The sequence below is a fragment of the Ovis canadensis genome, chromosome 18 (genome assembly GCF_042477335.2).
Source record: "Ovis canadensis isolate MfBH-ARS-UI-01 breed Bighorn chromosome 18, ARS-UI_OviCan_v2, whole genome shotgun sequence".
NCBI lineage: Eukaryota > Metazoa > Chordata > Mammalia > Artiodactyla > Bovidae > Ovis > Ovis canadensis.
The window spans coordinates 53,766,616-53,786,870 of NC_091262.1; the positions used below are offsets into that span (position 1 = coordinate 53,766,616).

The 20,255-nt window shown below is 36.7% G+C and overlaps 1 protein-coding gene across 3 annotated transcripts in view; it reads right to left on the reverse strand.

Annotated features, from left to right (window-relative positions):
• The window catches only part of PRKD1 (protein kinase D1), a 360,252-nt gene that overhangs the window by 63,044 nt on the left and 276,953 nt on the right, over nt 1-20,255 (reverse strand). For 2 of the 3 annotated variants that reach the window (XM_069559446.1, XM_069559448.1), the window contains exons 4-5: nt 19,587-19,747; nt 8,831-8,854 (exon numbers count right to left, since the gene is read on the reverse strand). In XM_069559446.1, coding sequence (XP_069415547.1) covers nt 8,831-8,854; nt 19,587-19,747 — 185 coding nt within the window. The remainder of the gene's footprint in view (nt 1-8,830; nt 8,855-19,586; nt 19,748-20,255) is intronic. The other variant, XM_069559447.1, reaches the window with a different exon arrangement.

Consider the following 20,255-nt stretch of genomic DNA (forward strand, 5'->3'; position numbering starts at 1 on the left):
AGGGAATGACTACCCACTGCAGTATTCTTGCCTGGAGAATTCCACGGACAGAGGAGCCTGGTGGGCTACAGTCCATGGGGTCGCAAAGAGTCGGACACAACTGAGTGAGTAACACTTTCACATTTGCACTTTTCACTACACAGTAAGCTCCTAAGGGAAGGACAGTGTCTTAATCACATTTGTCTTCTGTTAATAGAAAGAAGAACCTGGTACAATGCAAGTAATAAGCAATGCTTGAACCATAATGAATGTTTTCAAGAAATAAATGTATGCAAATAATGGATGAGACATTTCAATAGAGATGTTCGAAATACAGACTGTTGATACAAGCATTAAAAAAAAAATAGTATTACATGCACTGTAACACCGACACACTTGCTCTACAGAATTTCAATTTTGACAGAGTACAATTGACTAAGCAATGTTTTTCACTGGAACTGTTCTCTGTACTTGTCTGCCTGCTCCTCATCCCTACTTAGCATATACAACACGTATACAATGTCTATCGCAACTCTTCTGCTCTAAAAAGAGGACAGGCGGAAAGCTCAGCTATACACCTGTAGGCTGTTAATATTAGTGGGTGTCAGGAATGCAACAGAGAATGGTGGAGCTTATGGAAAACTGGAGAGGACAGGTTCAGTTTAAAAGTGATGGCTGTGGCTCAAACACTTCTAACGGCTGCCATGTGATTGCAAAAGCCTTATGTTTTCAGCTTTTTTAGTTTTACAAAAGAAGCAGAAAATCTAGGTGCTTTATGAAATAACTCTATTTCTAAATATTGGCGACTCTGAAAACAATTCTGCAACATTCAGTCAACTGAACTGGGGAATAAATCTGGTAATGGGGAGGAGTTTGAGACCTCTGGATTAGATAAAGACATAAATCATTTCTATAACTTTTGTATGTGCCAGATTCTTTTCATGGCACTTCATGTAAAGTCATCAACTCATTTCAATCCCATGATCACCAGGTTTTTTAAAGATAAGGAAACTGAACCATAGAAAGATTACATCATCTGCCCAAGATCATACAGCCTGTAAAATGCAGAACCGTGAACTCAGGTAGTCTTGTTCTGGGCTTGCTTCCTCTTTTCTTAGTCTCTCCCAGCTCTCATATCCCCTGATTTTATACTAATATAAAAATAGAAAATATTTTCTGTCCTTCATTTAAGTCGTGAAAGAAGAGTTCATAGAAATGAGAATAACAAAGCAACAGTATGTTCTACATGTCAAGTGCATTGTGAAAATATTGTGAACCATTTACCCTTAAACCACAGAAGAGATTTTCAAGCAGTTTGCCTGTGCTCAGAGGATAGCATCAGAGTCAAACATGCGTCCAGAACATTATGACTAGCAGAATATATAGCTTCTATTGTTTAAGTATCACTCAGTTGCCTGCCTACTTTCCTATCCAGCTGCTGTTATGCTTAAAAGATATAAGCACCACTGTGTGAGACAAAGCCAAGCAAACATTAACCTTTTATTACTGAAGTGTTAAGATCTAGCCTTTTTGATTATCAAAGAACTGGGCAGAATAGTGCCTTATAACAATTTGCCCCTACTGCTATCAAGATGGATCTACCTAATTTAACAAGTGTTTCCTAGGACAAATTCTACGCAAAGGCTCAAGTCAGTGCTATAGGACATACAAAGATCAGTCAGTACCAGTCTCTGTGCCCAATAAGTTTACTACCCAACAGAATTCTGGACACAACATAACTGTTATTAATTTGTGCCCTTTCCTTCTTTAGGTTCTGCCTTACTCTTCAGATTCCAGGTAATATATCACCTTCTCCAAAAGGCCTCCAGACTACCTCATTTCCTGCCCACATCCCTTCCACACTCTTTTACTCTCTGGCACATCGTACTTTCTCATCCAGGGCAATTACTGCAGCCTACAACTTGTCTTACTTACCTGTTTATTAGGTAAACATAACCATCTCCCTTCAGCAGAATATAAGTTCCATGAGTATGGGAACTTGACAATTTTGTTCATCACTGTATCATCAACTTCTGGAAAACTGCCTCACACAGAGTAAGTGCCCATATGCATCCAGGTTCAAAGAAAAAATAAACCACTTCCATGGTGGAGATGAAGGGGTCATTCAGAAAAGGAGTTTCCTGAGGAAGAGGTACTGGGTATGGACCCTGAAGGGAGTCTTGCCATGCAATGGCTATCTATGTTAACTATTATTAGCAGCCAAAATTCTGTTTGGGACAATTCAGTCCTCCCCGTCTTTGGACTGACTGGTGCTACTGCTGCTAAGTCGTTTCAGTCGTGTCTGAGTCTGTGCGACCCCATAGACAGCAGCCCACCAGGTTCCCCCAGCCCTGGGATTCTCCAGGCAAGAACACTGGAGTAGGTTGCCATTTCCTTCTCCAGTGCATGAAAGTGAAAAGCGAAAGTGAAGTCACTCAGTCATGTCCAACTTCGCGACCCCGTGGACTGCAGCCTACCAGGCTCCTCCATCCATGGGATTTTCCAGGCAAGAGTACTGGAGTGAGTTGCCGTTGCCTTCTCCTTGGACTGACTAGAGGCTTCTTTTATATACTCTGAAGCCTGTTTATCCCACTTGGAAATGATTATCTAACCCCACCCATCATCACTACTAGTGAAACAGTGAAACACGACAGTGAATGCTTAGTCTCAGGCTATTTTATGAAGGGAAAAGAAACGATTGACATCTTTCCACAACACTTAGATGAGTATTTCACCTCAAAAATGGGGAATCTGGGATTTTCCAAAGCAGTTCCTGGGCAACAGGCAAGTCTCAATACCCCTGTGAAATGGAGTTCAGATATGAACACTCTGGTGCCATGCCCTGTAATTCCCTGAGTGGAGGGTATGGTGTTTGGTGAATTTTAAATTGTTTGGTGCTATTCTGTTACAATTTTGACTCTATAGGGCTGGAACTACCTGCCAAGTGTGCAGATAAATGAGTTTGGCTACTCAGCTGGATACCCTAAATATACAGCATAAATAAAATCTAATCAACACCTTTTCAAAACATTGAAAAGGACTGCTACAGGGCAGGAAAAAAGTGTACCCCCTGCTCAGAGGTGATGGATGCTGTTTCACAGTAGAGAATCCACTTTTAATGTTTGAAGCAATTTGTGAAAGCTTTCACACTAATAAAATATATAATCTCTTAAAAATACAAGGTGATCTGGATTTGCTGAGTGCTAAAGCAGTCTTGGAAGTTACATTAACTTTTATATTGCCTCACTCTTTTTAAGTAAACAGAAATGAAGGATAAAGGAACCTAACTATTTTCTTAAGCAATCCACCCTTTCCAGGGAAAGCGCTAGACCTGTTGGAGAGTTGTTACAAACTGCATGCACTGTTCTTCCAAAATGTCAGTTAGTTACAGTCTGTAAATCTGTGGGTTCTTGGAGGAAAGGGGAAACATAAGACCACCTCTCCATAAGGATAAACTTGAGGTCAGTGTAACCTTAACGTCATATGCTATACATTCACGAAATAAAAATGGAGCATTTCCACTGAGGAAGGAAGTAACTTTGCATGTCAACAAGTGGAGGGCTTTAACTGTCAGATTTCATCTACATATAGAATGTAAACTGGAAGGTAAGCAGATCATGTGGAAAATTCAAGAATAGCGATTTTAGGGATACATATTCTCATAGTGGGCTTCTGTAGTGGCTCAGAATGTAAAGAATCTGCCTGCAATGCAAGAGAAAGTGAAAGTGAAGTCGCTCAGTCGTGTCTAATTCTTTTCGACCCCATGGACTGTAGCCTATGAGGCTCCTCCATCCACGGAATTTTCCAGGCAAGAATACTGGAGTGGGTTGTCATTTTCTTCTCCAGGGATCGAACCCGGGTCTCCTGCACTGCATTGTAAGCAACTGCTTTTACTTAGTCTGAGCCACCAGGGAAGTGCAGGAGACTCAGGTTCAATTCCTGGGTCGGAAAGATCCCCTAGAGAAGGATATTTGACCCTGATTGAATTGACAGTGGGCTTGGCCTCAGTTTATGAGTTCATGGGAAAGCTGAATGAAACAATCTGGAAAGATGCTTTCCTATGGATTACTGCCTTGGACACACCAAGGAGAAGCTGGAAAAAGCATGACATAAACACAGTGCAAAGCTGCAAAGTTGCCTCTCCCTTCAAAAACGGCCCACAAGGATAACTCTACAGGATCTCATAGAAGCTTAGCCTATAACAATCAATGATGAATATATAGCATGTGTGTTTATGTATATGTGCACATGTGCTTTTGCAAGAATCAAAGAGTAGATTTTAATGCAACTTAAAACAGAGAAAGAAAAGTATGAGACTTTTTCCTTTACCTACAAAAGAAAAAAAATAAAGAAGCTGACTTTTAAAAGTATAGGAAAGAATTAACTCAGTGAAAATATGTCGTGTACATAGCTACAGAGAAACAGACACTTCCAAAAACTGGGATATTTGGGGAAAAGTCCATTTGTTCATAACTTCTGGACTCTGTTGTACCTTGCATCTCACTCTATTTATTACCAAAATTGCAATACTCTTATCACTCTTGAGAAGGGAGTGATGACTTCATCTCACCAGACAGAACCAATCTAATGGTTAGAACCAGGTCTTGTGGACCAAGTAAAATGATGTATCTAAATATTTGTGAACACACTGATAAAACATTTTAGAAACTGAATTATTTCTAAAGTTTCTAGAAGTTTAATTTATAGTACCAATTTCAATCTTCCATTCTCTTCACTGCTCCTTATTATTTCTTCTATACAAACCTTTATTTTTTTCTTGAGTCAGAACATTTATGAAGATACAGAAACTCTCCAAGTAAAAACGAGCAACCTTTTTTCATAGTACTCAGCTAGGAGCACTGTGGTCACAACTGACGACTATGGCAGGCTGGATGTGACACTAGACAGGCACAGACAGCCACTGAGCAAATGCTTGTCACTGGTAACAGGGTGGGTGTGGGGCGGTTTTGCATCTTAAATCAGAGAACGATGCTTTGTGTCTTAAGGCAGGGCTGTGGAGGAGTGTTAAGGAGGCCAAAGTATCTTTGCAATATGACTGCATGAGTCTTCACTAAAGATTCATCCGTTTAAAAGATCAGCCAGTGAATGTGGACAAGTGGTAATATGATGTCCCCTTCCTCAGTGGAGCTCATGAAGAACTCTCCAGCTGTGTTCACATTTAGAATTCCACATCTGGAAGTCTATGTGCAGCTGCTACTGCTGCTAAGTCACTTCAGTCATGTCCGACTCTGTGCGACCCCACAGACGGCAGCCCACTAGGCTCGCCCGTCCCTGGGATTCTCCAGGCAAGAACACTGGAGTGGGCTTCCATTTCCTTCTCCAGTGTATGAAAGTGAAAAGTGAAAGTGAAGTCGCTCAGTCGTGTCCAACCCCTACCGACCCCATGGACTGCAGCCTACCAGGCTCCTCCATCCATGGGATTTTCCAGGCAAGAGTACTGGAGTGGGGTGGCCATTGCCTTCTCCATCTATGTGCAGAGTACGAAATAATAATGTACATATGGTAAGCTAGACACATTGGATGAAATCAGGCAACAGCTGATTAACAGCACATCAAAGTAGGCCTCACACTCTTAATTTTGCTGATGGGCTCCTTCCTGACAAACCTACCACCACACACACTCTTCTGACTCTCAGGAGAAGGGCTGCTTGAGGAATTCTTGGATGTCTTTTCCTCACTGGAAGTATACACTGGAGAATTAGTTTACACAATCATCAAAAGAAATCTCGAAATATCTGGCTAATGTACTACATAGACGTCATGGCACACATTGAAATGGAAAAACGACTTATTCATTCAGATTAATCACCAGGATTCCTGGAACTCCAGAACACAAGTGTAACAAGTAAAGTCTCTACCTCTAGATAGACTTTTGCTTCTTTGGAAAATATCCTGGAAAATATTTGGCCAGAAATTTCACCATAGTTACATTCAGGATTAGAAATAACTTTCCCCCCATTATTTGCTCATTTGAAAGGAATCTATCTTGACTATTATAAAGCATATCAGGATCATATCCAATTACAGGTAGATAATGTAATACTGGTATGCTTTTTTTTTTAATTTATTAATGAACAGAAACAGTAACTGAATGAGTCATCTTGTGGGCAGAGTTTCTAGGAAGTATGCAGCGAAGAGTTCTTTTTGGTACAATGCTTGTCTTAATTAAATGGGAGTCAGTAAACTTTATTAAAAATAATAGCAGTTTACAGCAAATTATTATTTAGAAAATATGTATCCTCTCATAAAAAGTTAAACTGAATATTTTCCAAATTTTATATAAAAAAACCCTAATGTATGTGAAGTGTAAATAGTCAAACATAGGAAAAGCTTTTTAAATAAGCAATTTATATTCTAATAATATCTGTAAGTCAGTCTGAATGTTAAGAATTACCAAAAGACTTGTCTAAAAGCATTTAATTTCACACACACATAACAATTCTAGAGCCTCTTAACTTCAAAGCTGTAATAGTAAATGTTTCCTTAAAGACACTTTAAAACATTTAAAATAACTTCAGCAAAGTTCTTAAATTTTTAAAAAATTCCATAAGGCCTACCTAACTTAAAAAAAAACCAAACAATCATGCCATGACTGTGTCCTGTCATTACAAAGGACACCGGTGCTTTAAATTCTGTTCCACTTTCTAACTTGACTTCAGCTCACTCATGTAAAGAGAAAACTATTTTTCTGAATCATTTGAAAAGAATATAATATTTAATCTGCCTACAATGATTTATTTTCAATAGTATTCCACTTACAGTAAGATAAGGAGTGAAAATATGTTTTCTGTTTTAAAGTATCAGTATGTGAAAAAGCCATCAAAAACACATGTAAAATTGAAGATATACTTCCATCATTGATTAACAGACAGAATAGTACATATTCTCAATAACAACCAACAAGCAACTCAATACAGAAAGAGACAGGGAATTCACCACAGGTAAAATACAAATGGCCAATAAATTAAGAAAAGCTGTTTCTCTTCTCTAGTAAAGAAATGATATTTTTTAATAGAAATTATTTTACCTATCCAATTAGTGGATAATTGGATAATTTAAAAATACTGATAAAACTGACTGTTGGGAAGAGTATGAGGAAACAGACTCTCATACACTGTAGTCAGTGAAGTTATACATTTAAACTTTTACAACGTTTTGAAGAACTAGTTGGCCACAAAATGCATATATTCTTTAGTCTACTTGGCTTCTAAGGATATAACCTTCTGGAGTCAGTCAACAAATACCTACTGATAAACCTATAATTAAACCTACACGTTTACAAATGTGAAAAAAATACAGACAAGTACACTTATTTCAGTATTGTTTTTTAAAGAGGAACCAATCTAATAGATAGAGATTAATTAATATGCATCATTGCAATGTAATACCAGGGGCTTCTACAAAAACTTTTTGTTTGCATTTTGTTTCCCTTGGCAGCTAATCCATGAAGGCCTGGCTGCCTGTAAGCTGTACAACTTGCATAGAAAAGCCAGCTACTCTTCAGTCTTCTTTTACACAATCTGCTCTGAGTTCAGTACAGGAGGGTGAAGTGGAAAATGCTTCCTATCCTTGTTTGGCTTTATTCCCAAAGGATAATTTGAAGGGAAGGATACTACTCCACATTCAAAATTATGTCTGGAAGGCACTGTAAATTACAAAATTTTAATTTACAAGAATATCATTGACCTAGCATTTACTCTGGACTTTTCTAAGTAGGGCACATTTTGAACTAGGTTGATTTTTCAAACATGGGAATTTACTATTATTGAAGAAGATCTCTTCATTTTACATCTTATGAATCAAGATATCTTGACTTCTCAATTTTATTTAACCCAGAACACGTTCTGGTTGTGTTTTCATTAGCGTCCTTTGTTAGAGTTACCTTAACAAGACCATTTTAGAATGGACACTGATAACGGTATTTGACATTTATAGTCTCATGAAGGAAAATAATAATATGTCAACCGTCAATTCACCAGAAGTACAGAAAAGAAAAATGAAACATTAACAAGTCAACTGGTCAAAACAAGTTATCACAATAAGAGCACTGCTGTATATCCTGCTTTAAGACTTGACTTCTCCCCAGTGTTTAGGTCGTTAATTGCCTAAGATGGATAAAAAGTCAATTTTTTGAGGGGAGTATTTCTCAAAACCTTTTTGAAAGAAATGAGCTTCTTCTCCATATATAATTTCTTCTTGGATGGAGACCTTAATACATACAGTTGCATACCATCCTTTTTAAATAGACTGTGATTAGACTATAAATTAAATAGACTGTGATGATACATTAGGAAAAAGCTCCTTTCCTAAAAAGTTGTAGTCATTTTCAGACGGTGGCTGCTCTGTGCCTTACTGTGCCGACCAACACTGGGGGCTATCAGGACCGTGACCTCGCGTGGCATGGTGCCGTGCACCAGCACCAGCATACAGCTCTAACGTGCGCGTTTCAGTAAACGCGCTACCAGTGTTCTGTTCTCGTCTGCGTTCTCTACTCCTCTCAGCTGGTCTGCTCAGTTTCATAGAAACGGCACCAGTGTTATGGAATCAAGGAATCTAAGTGCAAAATTTAATCTAATGAACCCTCTAGTAGTCTAAAGCCTGCGTTGCTCTTTGTCTTACCAAAGACTGTGAAAACTTGAACAATAACATCAAGAAAAGAAAACAACCACCAACACCACCCGTGGGCTTTCTGCAGTTCAACAGGCTGGATTCTGAGCTAAAATTCTGACCCAAGTATCAACACAGATAACTGCCTGATGTTAATTTAATATTATAATGCTGGTTTACGAAACGATAGTGAAGCACATTTCTAAGTAGAGCTAGTACCTACCTCAAAGCCAGGACTCACAGGAGACTGACACATGAAGTGGTAAAGAGCAAAAAGCAGACAACGGTGCAGAGTAAAGGAAGGAAAAAGATAAGAGAACCATGTTATTAGAATAAAGCAATGCATGTTGCTCAGCAATATTATAAGCGAATAACAGATCTGTCTTCAACAAAAAGCAAAATGGGATACTAATCAGTTTTTGTGGAACAGAAACATTTGGGTTAGAAATTACTTTTCAATATTTAAATGGGACTAGAGACTTTAAGATTGCAAAAACAGAGTCTATAGTTCTGAGCTGGTAGAGGGGAAAAAATTATCTACTTATCAGTGTCAGTGATGAGAGACAGTTCATTCACCTTGTTGAAAATAAATCAGAGACAGAATGAAGCATTTTGACCTTTAACTGAAAGATGAGATTTTCTTCACAATAATTCATCCTCTCAATGGGAAAAGAAAGGAAAAGGTCATCAAAGTAATCAAACGTGACATAGTTGTTACCTGCCTTCAGGCAGGAATAAGCTGATGAATAATCAGTATCAGTCAGGGCTGTACAAACCTGGAAAGTCCAATATAGGCTTAGAGTTTTAATGAGAGAAATATGTCTGTGGTGTATTCTTTGCTCATTTTAGAGTCTTTGATACATAGCATTGCTTTCCTGTCTGATTTCATCCAAGTTTGAAATATAATTCAAAAGTTGAAAGGTTATTAAAATTTTTTTAAGAGGAGGAATATCAATGAAAAAACCATTTTAGTTAAGTAAACAAGTATTTGAATTTATGTTGAATACATTTTTTTCATCTCTGTTTCCTCAAGCTTTGAGGGTCACCTCTATTTGATAACTAGAAATCAAATCTAAACTAAAAATAGTTGACTGTCTTAAACAAAAAAATGCATGACTGTGTTTTGAAATCAGGAATATTTCCAGTATTGAATAAATCATTACACTTTGAGGAAAATCCCAGTATTTCTTCTCTCAATCCCTAAGTATCCTACCTAAGTTGCAATCTACCGCTAAACCATTTTGTCAGAGACGTTGGAAAGTGATGTACATTCACACTGAGGTTCTGCTAAGATTAACTGTTACTCAGTAACACCTGTGTTAGATTACTGGATTATCACATAGCATGAGCAGAACTCAGGGACAACAATGGCTCATTTGGCCAGATCCAAACATGATTTTCGGAGAAGGCAATGGCACCGCACTCCAGTACTCTTGCCTGAAAAATCCCATGGACGGAGGAGCCTGGTAGGCTGCAGTCCATGGGGTCGCGAAGAGTTGGACACGGCTGAGCGACTTCACTTTCACTTTTCACTTTCATGCACTGGAAAAGGAAATGGCAACCCACTCCAGTGTTCTTGCCTGAAGAATCCCAGGGACGGGGGAGCCTGGTGGCTGCCATCTATGGGGTGGCACAGAGTTGGACACGACTGAAGTGACTTAGCAACAGCAAACATGATTTTGGAGGAGAAATTATATAACTGTTTCAATGTACTTTTACGAAAATTTTCACACAGAGGCAAAACTTTCTCTTTGGGAGAAGTCAATCAAATTTACTCAGTTTCTAAAATAAGATATGATCCTTGTCATCAACATATCTCCTATCCAAAGCACAGGATTTTCTTCCAGTGTAGCTCTGAATGTCTTTATTCTGGGCTATCATCAGAATTCATTTCTAACTTAGTGCTGGTTCAGTGCTCGATACTTGAAGATGGCCTAGGCAACATGCATTGACTTATTCCTTTAAGTCACCATTTTTAAAAGAATATTTTTTCCCATTGGGTATTTCTGGGTTTTGTGAGAAAAGGGGATTCCATGTTTGAGTCAGTTTAGGGGCACTGATTTCACTATTGTAAGACTTCTGCGAACCATAACCATGCTCAGTGAATACTGTAATGTCCAGTACTTGGATGGACAAAGAAGCATTTCCTAATCTTATCTGACTAGGAAAATGAGTCTTTGGATAATATTTTGTTTTTTTTTTTTTGAATTGGCCACCATGGTTTTTATTAACTTAACACCTGGGACTTTAAATACCTCTCAAATGTCCATTAATATTCTATTCCTCCTAATTCTTTTTTTTTTTTAGTTTTTTATTTTTTAAATTTTAATATAGCGCCATTATCTTAAAGAAAAAATTTTGGGAATCACACACCTCTGTATTTTTCCCTTGCTATCAAACTAGAATCACCAGAAATGTCCATAAGTCACCGAGAAAAAGAGAACCACCTGTTCTTTTGGGAGGTGGCTGGAATATTTTACTAGAGCTTTGTTTTTATTTTTGTTTCCTCCTTGAAGGAAGATCATATGAATGACAGTTTTATATCTGCAGTGAAGACTACTATAGAAAATGTTTACTATGTAAATGAATACTATATATATTAGGATGTTGTGGCATATTACTTTCATTTAGCACTCAGAGAATTTATGTTTCCTGTGACTGAATAATGCAATTTCTATAACTTTAAATTGATTAACAGGAGTCTCAGAGTTAAATTTAATTATTAATTATTCTGATACAATATTTCATTCTTTTCTCACATGACTTGGGATGAAGAATCGTAATGACTGTAACTTTCTATTAGGATACGTACTTGCTATTGTCATTTAAAAATATCTTTACTGAGGTACAATTTTTATGGCATAAAGTACAGAAAATTCTAGGTGTACCTCTTGATGAACATAAAAGCATGGACCTCTCCCCAGATCAAGATACAGAATATTTCCAGCATCCATGGTTCTCTCCTGTTCCCACTTAGTTTTTATTGATCAGAACTTCAGACACTGGATTCTTAAGCATATAAACTTTGTCCATTTTTTCCCCTAAATATTATTTTGGGAGATTTATTTATGGTGCTGAAAGAATCAAGAGTTCCTCAATTCTATTGCTGCTGCTGCTGCTGTTGCTGCTGCTGCTGCTGCTGCTGCTAAGTCGCTTCAGTTGTGTCCGACTCTGTGCAACCCCATAGACGGCAGCCCATCAGGCTCCCCCGTCCCAGGGATTCTCCAGGCAAGAATACTGCAGTGGGTTGCCATTTCCTTCTCCAATGCATGAAAGTGAAAAGTGCCAGGAGCCAGCATGAGGAAAGGGGTCAGACAGAAAAGTAAAAGTGAAGTCGCTCAGTCGCGTCCGACTCTTCGCGACTCCATGGACTGCAGCCTACCAGGCTCTTCCATCCATGGGATTTTGCTATATACTACTATTACATTGTATGACTCTATCATTATTTACGTGTTTCTAGCTTTTAGATATGATCAATAAAATTGCTAAAAACATGCTTGTAACAGTAGGATTCACATCGACACCACTCTCCCGCCCCACAATATGAAATCATTAGGCATCCATGTAAAAAAATATGAGTAAGATTTATAAGAGGAAAAATACAAAACTTTGATGAGTGACATCAAAGAGCTAAATAATAGAGATATCCCATATTCACATTTAGGAAGACTCAAGACTGTCAATTTCTCAGTTATTCTCAACTTCACCAATAAATTCAATGCAACCCCAATCAAAACTGCAGCATATTATTTTATGGATATTAAAAAAGTGATTCTACATTTTATATGGAAAGACAAATGACAGAGTATATCCAACGCCATACTGAAGAGAAGAACAAAGTTAAAGGACCGATACTATTTAACTTCCATAGTTACTATAAAGTTATAATAATCAAAACAGTGTGGCATAAGAATGACAAGTAGATCAATGAATCAGAATAGTGAGTCCCTGAAAAGGCCCCCATAAATACAGTCAATTCACCTTTGACAAAGGATCAAAGGGAATAAAATGGAGAAAAGATGGTCTCTTAATAAATGGTACTGATGACTCACATATAAACAAACGAACTTAGACACAAACATTATATGAATTAAATTAATTAAATTAAGAAGTGAATTAATTTGCCTATGCCCATACCACCCGGACTATGTCCAGCCTTGTCTGATCTCACAAGCTAAGCAGGGTTGGGCCTGGTTAGTACTTGGATGTGAGAAGTGAATTAATTTAAGTCATTTTAACTCTACATGAATCATAGACCTAAATGTAAAACACAACACTATAAAAATCACAGAATATAGCAAGATAGCATAAAAGAAAACCTAGGTGACCTTGGATATGGTGATGCCTTTTAAAACACATTACCAAAGAGACAATCCATGAAAGATAAGCCCAACTTCATTAAAATGAAAAACTTCTGCTCTGCAAAAGACAATGTCAAGAGAATCAGAAGACAAGTCACAGACTAGGATAAAACATTTGCAAAATATTAGGAAAAAACACATCTAATGAAGACAGTTATCCCAAATATACGAAGGACACTTAAAATTCTACAATAAGGAAATAAACAACCCAATTTAAAAATAGGCCAAAGACCTTAATAAACACTTTACCAAAGAAGATATACAGATGGAAAGTAAGCATATGAAAAGAAGTTTCATATTATAATATGTCATCAAGAAAACGCCAGTTAAAACAATGAGAAACCACTACAACACACCTCTCAGAATGCGAAATCCAGAACAATGACACCAAATGCTGGCAAAGATGTACAGCAATAGGAATTCTCATTCATTGCTGGTGGGAATGCAAAATGGCGCAACTACCTAGAAGACTGGCAGTTTCTGATAAAACTTACCATATGATCTGGCAAATACGCTCTGTGATATTTACCTAGAAGAGCTGAGAAGTTATGTTTACACAAAAACCTATACACGATGCTTATAGTATCCTTACTCATAACTGCCAAAATGTTGAAGCAACCAAGATGTCCTTTGTTAGGTGAATGGATAAATAGGGACAACTGTGGACAGCACAACAATGGAATAATAACTTATTCCACATTAAAATTAAATGAGCTGTCAAGACATGAAAAGACACAAAGAATACTTAAATATGTCCTACTAAGTGAAAGAAGCCAAACTGGAAAGGGTACATACTGTATGATTTCAACTATATGACGTTTTGAAAGAGCCAAAACCACAAAGACAGTGAAAAAAAAATCATTAATTGTAGGGGTTAGGTGGAGGGGATGAAGGAAGAATAGATAGAGCTAAGAGGATTTTTTAGGGCAGTGAAAATATTCTGTATGATACCATGATGATGAATAAATGTCATTATACATTTGTCCAGATCCACAGAATGTATAACACCATGAATGAACTAAAGCAAACCATGGACTTTGTGTGATTATGATGTATCAATGTATGTTCATCAGTATTAGCAAAAATACCACTCTGTTGAGTGATGGTGATAATGTGTGGGAGCTTTGCATGTGTGGGGGCTATGATAACATGTGGGGGTGTATGGGAACTCTCTATATCATCCTTTTGATTCTGCCATGAACCTAAAGCTGCTTTAAAAAAGTGAAGTCTAAAAAAATTTTTAAACGCTTGCATATATCTTTCCCTGTATGTCTATACACATTTCTGGTAAATATATACCTAGGAGTAAAACGCTGAGTCACATGATATGTATACATTCAGCTTTAGAAGATAATCACCAACCAGAATGCCAAAGTTGTTAAATGAAATAATATCTCCACTAGTAGTGTATGTGAGTTCCAGTTGTTCAATATCTTCAACAATACCTGTTACTATCAGTTGTTTTCTCCCAATGTTAGGTATTCTGTGCTGTGCTTAGTCAGCTGTGTCTGACTCTTTACAACCCCCTGGATTGTAGACTGCCAGGCTGCTCTGTCCACGGGGATTCTCCAGGCGAGAATACTGGAGAGGGCTGCTGTACCCTCCTTCAGGGGATCTTCTCAACTCAGGAACTGAGCCCAGGTCTCCCGCATTGCAGGCGGATTCTTTACAGATTCTTTACCAGCTGAGGCACCAGGGAAGCCCATGAATACTGGAGTGGGTAGCCTATTCCTTCTCCAGGGGATCTTCCCAATTCAGGAATCAGACCAGTGTCTCCTGCATTGCAGGTAGATTCTTTATCAGCTGAGCTACCAGAGAACCCCTGGTGTAGAGATATTTCATTGTAGATTAACTTTAGACTGTTTGATATTGAATGATGCAAAATATATTTTCAATGCTTATCAGCTGTCTTCTTTTGTAAAGTGCTGTTCAAGTACTTTGCTTATATCTTAAATAAGGTTGTCTGTCTTTTAAAGTTTCACAGATGTTCTTCATACATTTAGATATGAGTCTTTTATAAGATACATATATATACACACACATATTATATATATTGAAAATGTCTTCTTTTATGATTTGCTTTTCCACATTTTTAATGGTATATTTCACTGAAAACAATTTGTTACTTTTAATGGTGCCTTTATCAGTTTTTTCCCTTTGTCTGTGTTTGAGTCCTATTTTTAAAAGTTTCTCATGACTCAAATTATTGTAGATATTCTTCTATGTTATTTCCTAGAAGCTTCTAATCTGCCTATAAGTTATTTTCATTTGGTATAAGGTAAGGCCATGATTCATATTTTCCACATACATATAACAGAAATACTTGTTGGAAAAAATCGTTTTCTCACAGAGGTGGTATAATTGTCAAAAATTCGTTGGTCTGTACATGCACATAGCTTCTGGACTCCGCCTGTTCTGTTTCATTGGTTTATTAATATTTTTCTGTTCCTGTGTAATACCACATTGTCTTTATGCTTAATCTTGTGTAACACCACATTGTTTCAACTATGACTTTATGCCGGTATGTTTGGGAATTCTCCAGCTTTGTTCTACATCAGGGGTTCTCAAACTCCACACTACTGACATTCTGAGCCAGGTACTTCTTTGTGTGTGGGCGGGGGGGCTGTCTGGTGCATTGGCCCCTCAAATCCTAACTGTCTTGGTTGTTCCTGGGTACCTTTAAATATTGTTTTGTTATGTTCTGTTATATTTTATTCAGCTTTTATAATTGTCCCTTATAGGAGAGTTGATTGACACAAGCTTCTTCATAGCTAGGAACAAAACTTCTGGAGTAAATTATTAACTTTTTGCCTAAGTCTAAGCCTTGTATAACATGATTTCAAATAAATGACTTTCTTTAACTTTTCCGTAATACCACACAAACATCTGTAACTTAAAAAAAAATGATGTGTATGTCACAAATAAACTAATTGGATCATTTAAGCTGGAATCAAGATTGCTAGGAGAAATATCAATAACCTCAGATATGCAAATGACACCACCCTTATGGCAGAAAGCGAACTAAAGAGCCTCTTGATGAAAGTGAAAGAGGAGAGTGAAAAAGTTGGCTTAAAACTAAACATTCAGAAAACTAAGATCATGGCATCCGGTCTCATCGCTTCATGGCAAATAGATGGGGCAACAATAGAAACAGTGAGAGACTGTTTTGAGGGGCTCCAAAATCATTGCAGATGGTGACTGAGCCACGAAATTCAAAGACTCTTGCTCCTTGGAAGAAAAGCTATGACCAACCTACACAGCATATTAAAAAGCAAAGACATTAGTTTGTCAGCAAAGGTCCGTCTAGTCAAAGCTATGTTTTCTCCAGTGGTCATGTATGGATGTGACAGTTGGACTATAAAGAAAGCTGACTGCTGAAGAATTGATGCTTTTGAACTATGGTGTTGGCGAAGACTCTTGAGAATCCCTTGGACTGCAAGAAGATCCAACCAGTCCTTCCTAAAGGAAATCAGTCCTGAATATTCATTGGAAAGACTGATGCTCAAGCTGAAACTCTAATACTTTGGCCACCTGATGCGAACAGCTGACTCTGAAAAGACCCTGATGCTGGGAAAGACTGAAGGCAGGAGGAAAAGGGGAAAACAGAGGACAGCTGGTTGGATGGCATCACCAATACAATGCACATGAGTTTGAATAGGCTCCAGGAGTTGGTGATGGACAGGGAAGCCTGGCGTGCTGCAGTCTATGGGGTTGCAAAGAGTCGCACATGACTGAGCAACTGAACTGACTGAATCTTGACTTCCCCTCTGCAACTGTCTAAAAGTTTATAAAACTGATTTAGTCTTAGTAAGTTTACTTATACATAATGAAAAACATATTAGTGTGCCCTCCTTAAGTACCTACTTAGTTTTTCTTGTTTCCTTCTAACACAAGTGATGATGTACAAAAAGATATACACTCTTGCAGAGATATTAAGCCATTAATTATCTACATTTTGGATTTTCTTAAAAATGGACTACATCATAGCTGGAATAATGGATATAGTTTACTGTCAAAGTTGATGACAGATTAAGCTTGTCATAAGATCTATGTTGTTATACTTTTCTTTCTATTTTAGCAGCACTATAGAAATCCAAGTTCAACATACTTGCCAGAAATGGGTAAATTAATAGGATTAGCAATATTTTAATTTGTATGTGAAGTGATGATTTTTAAGTTAAAAACAAGGAATCTAATGTGGAAGAGAAAGTCATTTTCTTACATTTGGGAGAAAATCTATACTGATGGCAGATATACAACATGGATGGTCTAGTGGCATTAGTTATCAATGCCACCTTTATATAGGCCATTATTCTTTTCAGAAGTGGAAAATATTCTTTACTGTATATGGGACTAAAATATTTTAAATCATTACCATAATATTATCTTTGTCTAGGCATTCACTATAACTTTTAAACTATAGTTACTGGTCTTATGTGTTTTGTCCAGGGATGAAAAGACATATTTGCTGTACTCCAGTAAGCAAAGAGAGACACACAGGCACCCGTCAGGGACACAAAGGGCTATGATGAATGTAAAACACACATTTGAGAGCTGGTATGTTACAAACACTATTTCCAAAGGCATTTTTCATTTAAAGATTACCTGAAAAGCATTTTACACAAGGTTATGAAAGTTTATATAATACTTTTCAAAGTATCTTGTGGCTCCAAATTTTCCCACCTCATAAATATCTTATTAGATCAAACTTTTATAAGCATTCTTGGCAAATATAGTTGAAAATCTCATTTTTAAAATGCATTTTTCAAACATATTTTTAAGCATTTATTATGAAATTTTCATTCAGTAATAAATCACTAATGAATTTGACACCTGGTGTACAATATAGTTTATAATCAAGTAATTTGAACAATTAAATAATTAAGTAATTTGATTAAATAAAGCAATTAAAGCAATTAAATGATCTGTGTGAAAAACACAAAACCCGCTTAAAGACTTTGGTAATCTAAATTAAATTTGTATATAAATTATACATATGCAAGCATGTAATAATTTAATTCATATTTATAAACTCTAAATGATATACATATGATGTTTGGATATATATACACACACATATGTATATGTGCATATATGTATATATTATTAAAAACTGAGATAGCTTTAAAAGAAAAATATTCAGCATTAATTATCTAGATTCTAGTCTATTCTAATGATGAATAACTTTCGAGTTTAACCTTATGTAATGTTAACTAATTTTTAAAAATCTTTTCCTGGTAAAACTCAAAACAATACAAACTGATTTACAATTCTGTTTCTTAAACTTGTTTAAAAGTGTCTATCCTGTAAATAGTATGATTTTCATATTTAAAAGCAAGAATAACTGTTAAATTATAAAATCAATACTTACAAAACTTCAAGTGAAATCAAGAAACTTCAGAGTTGGAAAGATAACATGAGAATTACTTGAAAAAGTAAATAGAATTTGACTTAAGCACCTTTCAGTAAGAGTATCACTAGTTCTAACACAACTTTCTAGAATAATATATAATCATACACATGTATTCTGAACAGTCACCAAAATATAATCTACTAGCTACTGATGGGATTTACTGCCTGCCTTACCCTAACAGGTTCACTTCATGAAAATACAAGAAACTCCACCCAAAAAAGTCACAGTAACAGAGTATGGACTTTTCCTATTTATCGAAATAAGCATCCATTTGACTTAGATCTAGCTTATGCTGTAACGAAATTTAAGTGATATAAAGATCACAATAAAATAGTTTCCAAACAATAAATTAATTAATATGACCTTTATAGAGATGGCTTCAAAATGTATTACTCCTCTCCACTCCATGGATTTATTTAACCTAAATGGTTCATAATTTTTATTTTTTCTCTTTAATTGATACTTACAATAATTAGATTATAAAATGTTTTTTTGTAATATCTACTGTCAGAGCAAGTAAATGTAGGATTTCTCAGCTCACAACATTAGCTTATTTCAGAAAAAAATTTCTTATTTTAAAAGCACATAATTATCACAATTTTTGCTTTGCTTTGAGTGTCTGGAAAACCAAAATTTAACTTCCTTAAAGAAAATATTTAATTCATATCCACAGATATATATGGGAATATTTAAAGTACTACGTGCTGTTTTTCTCGTGACATTTGTCAATCAGTGTCACTGGGAAAATACATCAGCACATATGCCATTAATGGCAAACAAGTAAATACTTTCATTTTTTCATAAGAGAAAATTGCAGATTTTCTTCCATAATAAATAGTCAGCTATACCACAAAGTACTCTAATAATCTGCAGAGAAGAACATCTTTTATCTCTGGTTTCCAAATTTTGACAAACTATGTTTTGCAACATTCACACATTAGCTTGTGCTGCTCTGGCTCCATGACCATGATGAAACCTCACAGATTTTAAAACTGCTCTAAGCTCACAGATAAGAGCAAACTTAAAGCTGTTGGATATTTGCTGAGCCACTGACCAATCGACAGCACAGGCCCTGAAGAAACGTAGTCCTCAACACCCTGGCTGTGTTCTTCCTGCCAGGGCACTGTCGTGGATTGACACTGTTACCACATCGTCCTTCAGATTTCCCATGTAAACTGGGAAACAGATAAACAAAGAGGCCATACCAGAAGGGGCTCATCAGGAGCGCTGGTGGAGAGCTCGGCAGATGCTGTGCGGACAGTGCTGAGCCCAGTGAGGGAGACATTTGAGAGCCTTCTCCGCCTCACGCCACTGCAGTTGTTGGGGATTTTAAATGCACATCTCTTGTGGTAATTCAGCCCACATCCTAGAAGAAGAAAGCAAAAATGACTTTTGTTCAAAGATAAATTAAAAGCTACTCTAGTATATGGTATAAATTATGAATTTTGAGAAATAGTACTGCTTCCATTTTTCTTCATGATGTTTGAAATTTTAAATTTTCTCTTAAGCTTTTTCTGAGTTTTATCGTCCCAATACGTCAATAAGTGGGGTTCTGAAATCTGATGGGATTGGATGAGCTCAGCAATCAGTCTGGTTACCAGTTTTAAAAATGTTTTCTAACATAAAGGACTTGGTCTTTGAGGGGTCCAGCAACAAAAATCCAAAGAGATGACCTATTTTTAGCTGCTATAAGTTCTATTGTGAGGGAAAACTAATCATAATGTTTCATAACTTCTGAACTATATTGATTTGAGTCAAGACTCCAGAAAACTTGTTTGTCTACCAGGCCTTGGACAATTTACTTCACCTCAGTCTTTCTGTTGGTAAAATGAGGATAATGACTACTTTGTAGAATCATTAAGAAAATATGTAAA